At 32.0% G+C, this 12,180-nt stretch overlaps 1 protein-coding gene across 4 annotated transcripts in view; it reads left to right on the top strand.

Moving 5' to 3' along the window:
* Positions 1-12,180, top strand: part of RELCH (RAB11 binding and LisH domain, coiled-coil and HEAT repeat containing) — a 103,051-nt gene that overhangs the window by 13,313 nt on the left and 77,558 nt on the right. For 3 of the 4 annotated variants that reach the window (XM_045528065.1, XM_045528064.1, XM_045528067.1), the window contains exons 2-5: positions 963-1,052; positions 8,947-9,018; positions 9,130-9,185; positions 9,291-9,404. In XM_045528065.1, the coding sequence (XP_045384021.1) occupies positions 963-1,052; positions 8,947-9,018; positions 9,130-9,185; positions 9,291-9,404 (332 nt within the window). The remainder of the gene's footprint in view (positions 1-962; positions 1,053-8,946; positions 9,019-9,129; positions 9,186-9,290; positions 9,405-12,180) is intronic. The other variant, XM_045528066.1, reaches the window with a different exon arrangement.

Genomic DNA, 12,180 nt, shown 5'->3' on the forward strand with positions numbered 1-12,180 from the left:
ATGATGTGCCTAAGTTTCTGTTCTCTTTATTTACCCTCTGTGGGGCTCTCCCTGTGGATCTGTATCTGCCCCACCTCTTGCCTCACCTATTGTTGATTTCAGTTTTACATTTGTTAGACCTTTTATTATTGTCTCACACAGGTCCCTGGAGCTCTGATAATTTTCTGTTCAATTTTTTCTTCTCCCTGTTCATCAGACTGAATAATTTCTATTAATCCATCTTTAAAGTTGCTGACCCTTTCCTCTGTCTTCTCCATTCTTAGACTATATAATGAATGTTTAATTTCAGATATTTATTTTTCAGTTCTAGAATTTCTATTGGCATTTTTTATATTCTATAGTTTTCTGTTATACTATCCATTCCTTTCATTCATTGTGTACATGTATGCTTTTACTTCACTGAGTATAGTTATAATAGCTGTTACAAAATCTTAGCCTAGTGATTTCAACATCTGTATTATCTGGGAGTTGGTCCCAGTTGATTGTGTTTTCTCTTGGAATGGATCACATTTTACTGGTTTTTGTGTTTCAAGTACTTTTGGACTGTATAGAGGACAATGTATGTGTCAGGTTATGAAGAGTAGATTCTGTTCTGTTTTTTTCAGAATGTTTTATTTTTTCAGTAGGCACTTAATCTTGTTCAGACTCAGTCTGCAAACTTTCTTGAATGGTAGCTCAAATTTCTGTTTTCTTTTTTTTCTTTAGCTGGGCTATTTGCAGTGTGCACTGTGTGTGCATTGTTCAGGAGCTGGCTAGAGATTTGGACAGGAAAAATTGATTATTTTCAAGTAATTTGAGTGATGTGATCATTTTTACCTTGATTTTTTATTTTAAAAGAACATTCCTAGATATTAGAATCATAATATTAACTGGAAATGATTATAGGTATTTGAATTTTAGTCCCTTATTTTGACAATTAAATAAAACCCTGCTTATTTAATTCTTTTATATTTCTCTTATAGATCGAGCTGGGAGCATCAGTACCCTTGATTCTTTAGACTTTGCAAGATATTCAGATGATGGTAACAGGGAAGCAGATGAGAGAGTGGCAGGTAAGATTGTAAAGACAGACTTGGATTCTTTGACATTCCAGAAATGATAAAATGACTTGAGAAATTCTCTTCCTTCTAAAATTTGGCATGTGAATATAATGTATATAGTTATTATACAAAGTTGTGTTACTAATTACTAATTTATTATGAGTTTGGGGATACCCCATCTTCTTCTTCTAGTGGTGCTGTGAGTCTCTGGTTATATACACCTACAGTTTGCTGAGTTATGCTTGTAGCCAGCAGTTTACAAGCAAGCAGTTGTAAAACTGGCGTAAGACAGGCTTAGGTTAGCCATGGTATAATGAGGCTTGGACCCAAGCCTCATTTTTTGATCCTCCAAACCAGGAATGAAATTCAGGTATGTATACCAGTACAACCCTATTGATTGTTAAAAATTGGTTGAAATACTTCCATGCTGGTTGGTAAATAAAACTTTGCCTTGAGTTTCCTGGGTGCTCCCCAACCATCACAGCATGTCTCCAGAAACTTCTGACTTTCCTATGATCCAGAAAATAAAAGGATTAATGTTTGGTATGGTAGGGGCCTCCAGGACCCTGCCCATTCCAATAAGAAGGACAGTATCCTTTCTGATGGCTTGGTTGCTCATTTCAGTTTCCTTCCCTTCCCATTCCCCAATCCCCTTACTCTGCCAGTCCTGCCTTCTAGGCATCACCACTGGATCTGTAGGGACTTCAGAGGACCAGTCTATACCCCATGTTCTGCCTACACCAGATAAGCCCAGTTGGAATCTGCTGGGGGTCCACCCTGGAATTCACCCTTGTGGCAGCCCTGGGTCCTTAGGTATAAATATCTGGTGCCTTTCTGGTGTCTCAAGGCTGTGGCTACCTGCCATTGAGGTCATTCTTGAGTGCCTTACAGGAATTGTAGTTTTCATAAGACTTTGGCTCTGAGGGAGACGGATAAGCAGACAGATATATCAGTTAGGTATTTTGAGTTCCATCAGAATGGTGGATACTTCTGGAACAGAGGGATGCCACATGGCACAGATGGGACCTGTTAGGGCACTATGGGGTCAGGGAACAAGAATATGGATCTACAGGAATGTGGATTCCTCTCTTGAACATCTTTGTTGAATTTTTCTTTCATTTAATGGAACAAGTTTGTTAAAACCTACCAAATGTTTACCCGTCATGGTAATTATGAATAAAAATGAGTGCTAATTCTTATATAACACTTGCTCCTTTCAGAACACTATTCTAAATATATATTAAGTCATTGATTTATGGAATTATCATCATCTTCCCCTCCCCAGGAAAGTGAGGCACTCAGAGAAATTACGTAAGACTTCAGTAGCAGAGCTAGGATTCAAATCCAGATAACACGGGAATAGAACCCACAATTAACTATACCACATGCTACCTCTTGGCATGAAAGATTAGGTTTGATCTAATTAAAAATGACATTCCAATAAATGATTTTCATTCATTACTCAAGATAGAGATAGTGTTTATTTTAAAATCTCAGTATTATATGAGTTTTTAAAAAAGTCATTGTTTTTAATTCAGACACTGAGAGAGGGGATCAGCAGTATAACCAATAGCAATATCAATTTAATAGGACAGTCACTAAAAATAGTTTAATTTGGCCCCCTATATCAAATCACAGTTTAGTCATGAGCATCATTTATTGACAACTGTAACAAAACATCAGATTATATCAGTAATATCTAAAAATTAGCAATTCAAATAGAAATTATTCAAATAATTTTAGGACTAATTTATCCTACTAATTCTATCACTTGTCAAGTAACATTGTTATATATAATTAGATATTATGTACTTTATGTTATATATTAAATATATGGTGTTTTAATTTGGAGACTATATCTAGTTTTGTATACTGTTTTATTGTACAAATTGTTGCATATTAGAAAATAACTCCTACCCAGAAATTAGCTACATAATTATGGTTTTTTTCTTTAATTTCCATTTGAAAACTTACATTTTATGTTGAGTCAAATTGAAGAGATTCATTATTTTCATCATTTGGGTATTTTAGTACTTCTAATTAGGGGAAAACATTGATGTAAAAGCAAAATGTTTAGCTTAAATTTATGATCATTAATTGTTTGGAACAATCTTTTAATTATTCATGTCAAAATAGGTAGAAGAGAAGAAGAAAAGAGAAGTTCCTTTGACCAAATATCACTGTGTATATAACATTTTCATCCCCTAACTTTTTATTAGAACTCAAAGTAAAACGGTTTATATCTCTATCTGATCTCAATGGTTTTTGAGAGACAATTAACAAAGAACAGTGGACCTGGGTAACCCACAGACTTATGCAACTAAGAGTGAAATGTATTCAGTATGTGATAGTTCTGACCTTACATTTTTAATCTGAAGAATGTACTGTTTCTAAGTTTGGAGGGATAAAGTAATTTTTAATTACTGTACTGTGCTCATATATAAGTAAATACTGTCTTTCCATCTTCACTGGAAAAGGGAGGAGGAAGGAGGAAGAACATATGTTATCCCACGAGAAAATCTTTCAGTCTTTTACTGCTCTTATACCATAGCCTGTTATTGAATCAAATATGTGAGTATGTGGATGGAACTTAATTAAAAAGCTTCAATTAATCACAACTCCCATTTCTAAAAAAATTTGACTCTTTGCTAATCACTGGTAGTAACTTAAAAGCTTATCAAAAGACCAGTAATCCAGAAAAGATATGTCATCTGTCATTGAATCACATGTAAACCTCACTAAGAATGAAGAAGCATGTAAGAAAGAAGGGAAATCTCTTTACTATTTTTCTCTACTAGTGTTGGATGGAAGCTGGTTATAGATAACACAGTAATGAGTTCGTTGCCCCACCAAGCAAATGAAGGGACTTCTCCAATCTTTAATCAGATGTTGTTTATGAGACAGATACTGCATTTGTTTTCAGCAACATTTTACCACCTTTCTCCTAAATTTAAATATTTGGTTATTTTTTCAAGTCTGTACAGATTTTCCTTCAAAGAGGAAGGGCTCTCTAAATGAACAAATATTTATTGAGCACTTACTCTGTGCGAGGTGCTTTATATAAAATATTTTATTTAATCTTATTAACAATCCTACAAAATAGGTCATGAAATCTTTGTTTTATACATTAGAAAACTGAGATTTACCATGGTTGAGAAATTTGCCCAGTAGCTTCCTTATAGCAAGGGGCAAGATCAGGATGTGTACACATAGAGTTTTTATTCCAAAGCCCACAATATGTCTTTTAGTACCAGACTATAGCTGTAAACCATCTGTATATTCCTGTGGATAGCAGAATCTTGTCTTTCCTCTATGATACTATTTCATGTAGCCATTTGCTTTTTTTTATTATTTTTAATTATTATAGGTACATTATAGTTGTATATCTTTATAGGGTACATGTAATGTTTTGATACAGGCATACAATGTGAATTAATCAAATCAGGATAATTGGGGTATCCATCACCTCAGGCGTTTACCATTTCTTTGTTTTAGGAACATTCCATTTCTACTCTTTTATTAGCTATTTTAAAGTATACCCTAACTTATTATTGATAATAGTCATTTTGTGGTGCTATCAAATATTGTTCATTCTAACTATATTTTTGCACCCATTAACCATCCCCACTTTATGCCCCCCTCCTTGCCATTTTCTTTTAAAAGAAGTAAAATTTTAAAAGGTTTTCATTTTACTTATTTTCCATTTCTCAATTTATTTTTATATAAAGTGTACATTTTCATACAAAAATGATTTAAATAGTAGCATATGCCAAACCAAAATGAGCTTAATCTAGGTGATCTTTTTTTTTCTTTTCAGTAAAAGGCATTTTATATGTTATTGGATAAAACTACTGTTACTTAGTGTATATACAATGTACCTCTTAAATTTTCAAATGTTCTTAAAGGTAATAAGAGGTTATATTTAAGGTAAAAATAAAAGTGATTTTATATTCATTAAATTTGTGTGGGTTTGGGGGTGAGGTTTTTTTGTCTTTAACGTATCCTAAAGTATCTTTCATGACAATGTTAGTTTCCTAGGGGAAAAACAAAAGTGGGAGAAAAAAAAAACAAGAAAGTTTCATGGTCAGATAAGTTTAGAATATGGTGGTTTTCTGCAGGATTTTTCAAGGCTTTTAATGTGGTACCAGGTTATTGTAATAATTTATATGTTAAGTCATAAAGGTCTGAACTATGACAATTACAGAGACAAATAGAGATGAATGGTTATTTAGGGAGTTATTAAAGGATCGTAATCAATATGGTTTGGACATTTAATTGAAGTGAGAGTAAAGCAAGGGATAAATAAAGAGTACTCTCCAGGTTTCCTGTTTGCCCAGCTGAGTAGGTAGTGGTGCCATTATTGGAGAGACTGCAGGAGGACAACCTGATTTGAGAGGAAGATATGAAATCCATTTAGATAGGATCAAATTCAAAACTTATGAGACATTCAAGTGGGCAGGTCCAGGAGATAATTGGTTAGATCTATGTGTTAAGAAAAGGATTTAAAGATTTCTGAGTCTTTAGTGTACTTCTGATAGTTAAAAACCACAGAAGTGAATATCATCCCAGTGGCTTATGAAGAGAAAAGGACTGGGGATGATACCCTGAGAAACACCAGCGTTGAAATGAGTGATAAAGGAACCCAAGCAGGAAAAACAATAGATTTTTTTTCTTTAGAGGTTGTGGGACAGAAGATGCTTTCTTCCCACTAAGATCAAAATAGAAAAAGAAATGTCTACAAACTATGGAAATTGTTTCTTGCTTTGATTCACTTATCCCTCTCTATTATTTGCCTAACTATTATTTGTATATTTCTTAAGTCTATAATAGGCAGGGAGAATTCTCTAAGTCTAGTAGGGGTGTTAATGGTACTATCTTAGGATTTTTGTATTATTTTAGGAATGGGTTTATATTCTAGCTCATATTCTTAAGAAAATTGGAAAGAATTTTTCCTTTTCCTAGAACTGTTCTTGGGATACTAAAATAACAATGATGGGGAAGTGCTATTCATATTTCAAATCACCTTATATTAAGAAAAAAATACTCTAGGAATCTCTGATTTGGAAGAAGACAGTTTGACATTACTATGAGATGGCAAAATCCTTGACTCAGACCTATTGATTTGAGCTCTTCAGTGGTGAACTGGAATGGGAATGAAAAAGTATTAATAATTGACTCAGACCAGTGTTATGGGAAAGATCATCCAAAATACAGTAATATTTTGAGTTTTATACTAAAATGAATTAAATCTCACAAGTATTTCAAGATAATATTAGTGATAAATTGAGTTGAGGCAACAAAGGATCGATCTTTTATTTCTACTTTGAAATTTCACACTTTATCTGTAGTGTCTCCATATATTTGTAAAATCTACTAAGTCATGAAGCATGATCTTTAAGCACTGAAATACCTCCGATCTACTACCAGTATTATCCAACCCATGTTAGGAAATAACTGTTTCAACTAATCTGAAGTTTCTTGTACTAAATTATTAATTATTTTGGTAATATTATAATATGTAATATTAATATGCACCTACATCTTTGCAGTTATCACTTTAGTTCTAATAAAATTGCATTAAGCACATTGGTCATTGATTTCTTCAGCGTTTTTTAAAGTCATACATATCCTCAAATATTTTTAGGAAGAATTATAATATTTGAAAAATACTTGGAAGTTTGATATAATGTGTCTTTTTACAGGATAATTAAATTTGAGATTTAATCCAGTGTTTAAATAAAGAGGAGACAAATTCATATCTGTAAATATAGCAGTGCTGTAAAGAACATTTCTTATAAAACTCACAAAATTGCAATTACTTGATCATACTATGCCATTATAGAGATGTGCTATAGCTTCAAAGATATGCCTTTGTCTTTTAAAGTCTGTATTGTATATTAAGAGAAACATGCAGCAGAGTGAATTCATTTTGATAGGCACTATCTTTTCGAAGCATTGGAAACTTCTAATGACATTTGGCAGTATATATGTAGATGTGCATAAAAATATAAATTCTTGCCGTCTGACATGGGTTTTTCTGGCTTTCTGTGCCTTAATCATTCAATGTTTTGCTCTTGGTCACCTAAACTTTCACTAATTGAATTTTGAGTTTTTCCCAGTTTGTGTTTTAACCATTTTTTTTTTCATATTTTTATCATTCTGGTATAGGGCATTTCTGATCTGCAATTGTTCTGTAATATGTCTCAGTAAATTTTAAGTGATATAAAAAACATAATATGTATATTCATTTTACTTAAGATATAGTTAAGTATTTTTAAATCAAAATCAATTACCTAGAGTTTTGGAATTTAAAAAAAAGTAAAAGAACATACAGTGTAAACCTATTCTGTACTTACTTTACACACTGAATGTGTACAGCTTTACGACTGAGTGTTAGGTATTAGGAAAAATGTTTTAACTTTGTTGCACAGAAATGTTTGCAGATCAGCATTGCTAACTACCAAAAAACATACAGTAACATACGATATCATCTGATTTTTAGTTGTGCTTCCTATGTTGCTGCAGTTAAATTCTGTGCATCAAAATAATTGGCCTTCATGTACTAGATGTGATTCAATTACATCTTAAGTTTTTATTAACAATTTGCAAACTGAGTGAATCTTAATCTTTCCATATATTTTTATAGCTTTGTTGTCTCTGATATCATCTCATTTGACATCTTTTTTCTGTTTATTAGTCAACCAGGGAAAAATTGCATCTTTAAGATAAAACTTTAAATTCCTAGTTTTTATGCAGAACTATTTAACTGCTGTAATTTCTCAAAATCCATTTGTGACAAAGATCACTTAATTTTCCCAGAGCTTTACTTCACAAAAATGTATTTTTTCCAAGTCCAAGTTTTCTTTCTCTTCAGCACAATATTTATACATTTTAAGAAAAATTCTCAGTTAAGACACATGTAATTAAATCTTGCTTGTTATGAAACATTTTAAAGAGCTTGTTAAAATATTTCCTCAGTATTCATATTTATTTTATAATCAGAGTGTGTGGTAATAAAAGAAATCTTTGAGATTCACTAATACCTCTTAAAATGAACATTATCTATTAGAAGAATTATAGGAAACTTTGAAATTTTACTTAATTTTACATGGTATCCTTAGATAACTATACTTTCAGAAATGTACACAATCATTTGCTTTAGAATTTTATTAATTAGGAATTAAAAGAGATACTACTTCTGTCCATTGGCTTCAAATGAAAACTAATATAAAGTCCTTAGAACTTTTTTTTGGACATGTGTTTAACATATCTATGCCTGTTTTTGGAAAACATATGCTTGTTTATTGAAAAATTTATAGGCATCTCAACATTTATTAAATATTTAAGCCATATTCCTTCAACATGTTAATGAAGGGATCTATTCACTAACTTTTCTATATATTGATTTATAACATTATTCTAGACAGTGCATTTTAAAATAACTTTATTTTTAAAAATCCTATGGTTTTTGTTTTTAAGGATATTTGCTTGGGCTTCATCTGACTTTTACCTTTTCCCCTAAAATTATGTCACCTGAAAACATCTCATTACATTTTTTACCTAGACTAAGTAAAGCAGAAGTACCCATATTACTAATATTTTTATTTATCTAAATGAGAGTATACCATAGATTTTTTTTTTAAATAGAGCTATGCCTTGTCAGACAGCTAGAACTTTTGAAAATAGTCCCCTGAATTCTCCTAAAACTATGGAAAACATTCACCAGTTTGCTTGCAAATCAACTCTGCTGCATGCGTTCACAAGTTTCATAAAGACTGCATGCTTTCTGTTTTTCAATACAAATTGTATTTTTTTTTCATACCCATCCTTGCTTTTTATTTTTTTATTTTTGTTTCCCTTTTCTTGGTTGGATGCCTGTGTGTGTTTATTCCAAATCCCTGTCCAGTCCTGGAATTTGAACTACGGAAAGCCAAGGAGACCATTCAGGCCCTCCGAGCCAACCTGACAAAGGCTGCAGGTGGTGTACATAAAACTTTTTTGAGACTTTTTCTACTTTGACAATGCAGAAGTAGCTGAGATATTTTAAAATGTAAAATAGTAAAATATTATTTATATTTTCTTCCACCAGAACATGAAGTTCCTTTACAGGAACGAAAAAATTACAAATCAAGTCCTGAAATTCAGGTGGGTGAATGACAGATCTAAAAGTATCTCCCACATAAAATGGTAAGACAAATACTGAAGGAGGAAAACTTATGATTTTCCATTTGTCTTTTATTTTGTTTCCAGGAACCAATCAAACCTCTTGAAAAGAGAGCTCTAAACTTCTTAGTCAATGAATTTTTATTGAAGAATAACTACAAGCTTACATCAATAACCTTTTCAGATGAAAATGATGATCAGGTAATATTTTGACTTATTAGTGCTAATGGATCAGTTTGAATCTTGCACCTTAAAAAAGTAAATGTCAGCAAGTTTATTATGTAGAAATCAGGGGGTCATTATTTTAAGTCAAGATTATTCTGTTGATCCATAAAATCTCCTATGGATCTTTTAGCAAAAATAGAAATTCTTGATTGGGTGCAGTGGCTCATGCCTGTAATCTTAGCACACCCTGGGAGACTAAGGAGCTGGAGACCAGCCTGAGCAACAGTGAGACCCCGTCTCTACAAAAAGAAGAAAAAAAAAAATAGAAAAATTATCCAGGCATGTTTTTGCGCACCTGGCATTCCAACTACGTGGGAGGCTGAGGCAGGAGGATCACTTGAGCCTAGGAATTTGAGGTTGCAGTGAGCTATGATGATGCCATTGCACTCTAGTTGGGGTGACAGTGTGATTCTATCTCCAAAAGTTCTCTAAAGGAGAAAGCAGTTCATTTACTCCCTCATTTACTGTATTTGGCAAAAATTAAATATAATCAATTTCTAGTTATTTTGTATTACCATAGCTTCATTGAACACGTACTATGTAAAAGACATTAAAGTCATATTTAACTAACAGATATCATATCATAATATTCTATGGTTATAGTTTAGATTGTGTTTTATAAATTAAAGAGTGAATAGGAAAAGTTTTGAATATATAAGAAATAGTATTGAGAGTCCGAAAAGAACACAAAAAGAGGAAAAGAAGAACAAAGGTGAAAACAAATAGCAAGATGGTAGATTTGAACCCAGTTATATCAATACTCACTTTAAAAGGTAATCGATCAATCCTTCTCAGTTAAAAGATAGAAATTATTAGAGATTTCAATAGTGGTCTTCCAGTAATTGAAAGAACAAGGCACAGAAAATCACTTAGGATGTGAGACTAAAATTTATATGGAAGGGGAAAGGAACTGGTACAGTCAAAACAACTTTAATGAAGAATAACAAAGGTGGAAGACTTAAACTATCTGACTTCAGATCTTAAAAGATATTGTAGTCAAGACAGCATGATATTGATATATAGACAAATAAATCAGTGGAACAGAATGGAGAGTGCAGACATAGACTCACACATAGATCATCTGGCAAAATGCAAAGTTAATTCCATGCAGAAAGGATAGTCTTTTTTTACAAATGGTTCTGGAACAATTTGGTATCTATATGCCGCAAAAATGAACTTCAAACTATACTTCATGCCATATATGAAGTTAACTCAAAATGGAACATAGACTTAAATGTATATCCCGAAAACCTATAAGGCTTCTAGAAAAAAACAGAAAAAAAATCTCTGAAGCCTTGAAAGGTGGCCAGAGATTGATTAGATACCAAAAGCATGTTGTTCTCTGTCAAATTTTCTCTCATCAAAATTAATAACTTCTGCTCTTTGGAAGCCACTCTTAAGTGAATGAAAATACAAGACACAGATTGAGTGAAAATATTTGCAAGTAACATATTTGATAAAGGATTTATATCCAGAATGTATAATGAACTCTCTAAACTCAATAATAAAAATCAACCCAATTTTTAAAAGAATAGACAAAAGTTTTAAATAGGTACTTCATCAAAGAAGATATATTGGATGGCAAAGAAGCTCATGAAAAAGATTCCCAACATCTTTATTCATTAGGAAAATCCAAATAAAGTCATTGAGATACCACAATGAATTTATTAGAATATCTAACTAAGACTGCATGAAATCTTGGGTAGGATATGGAGCAACTGGAAGTCTCATCATTGTTCTAAGCACAGAGTAAATATGTAATAAATTTTGGATGGATAATAGAAATATGGACATTTGAATAATATATGTAATATTTATTTAATAATTTTTTAAGCGCTAAAAGTCATTTAGTTATTGTTGTGGGCTAAGCACTGTGTTAAGTCCTTTATATACATTTAATTGTAACCCCTTATAAGAGATAATAAGTATTGCACCTATTTTACAGATGACCAGTTTAATAAAGCCTCAAATTAACTTATAACAGTAATAATTGAGACAATGTGAATTTCATACTTATGTCTTGTTTTCTCCAAAGCCCCCACTTTTAGTAATCCTATCTGCCACAGATTTAATCCTCAATAATAGTTATGCCATTATTCAAATAAACCATCAAATAATTAAGGGTATCACGTTTAGAACATTCAAATGAATATGCCATAGTTTCTCAAAGAAAGTCTTGTAAATAAGTTATATCAAATTAGTACTAAATTCTGATATGTTAGAGGAAGATAGAATGACAAGACAGTGTATTTGCATGCGATTGATTACTCTGAAACGTCATAAAGCTCTTCTAAAAATCTTTGCCTATAGAACGCTTGAGATGCTATGCCTTTTTGTACTTTTCATAAAACTGTGTTAGATTGAATTAAGAACGTTTTACTACACAACAAATCAAAGAGCAGCTATTTGTATTCTGAAAATTGCCAGAAGCATTTTTAATAATACAAGTTAGAATCATGCAACTACAGCAAGAAGACAAGCAGATTAAATTGCTTGCTTACTCACTAGAGATTACACTAAATATATAGAGGTCGGAATAATGAGGGAAGAACAAAACTAATGCCATCAATGAGTTTACTTATAATCTATAAATAATAGCTATAATTTATGAACCAAGACTATCTTAATCTAGACATATTTCATTGCTTTATGCCAATATTTGAGCATGTTTTACAAGCTTAAGAGTTAACACAAGCCTTAAAGTTGAGTTTACGTTTTTGAGAGATTTAATAAAAAAGATTGTGTAACATCT

The sequence above is a fragment of the Lemur catta genome, chromosome 16, assembly GCF_020740605.2.
Source record: "Lemur catta isolate mLemCat1 chromosome 16, mLemCat1.pri, whole genome shotgun sequence".
Taxonomy (NCBI): Eukaryota; Metazoa; Chordata; class Mammalia; order Primates; family Lemuridae; genus Lemur; species Lemur catta.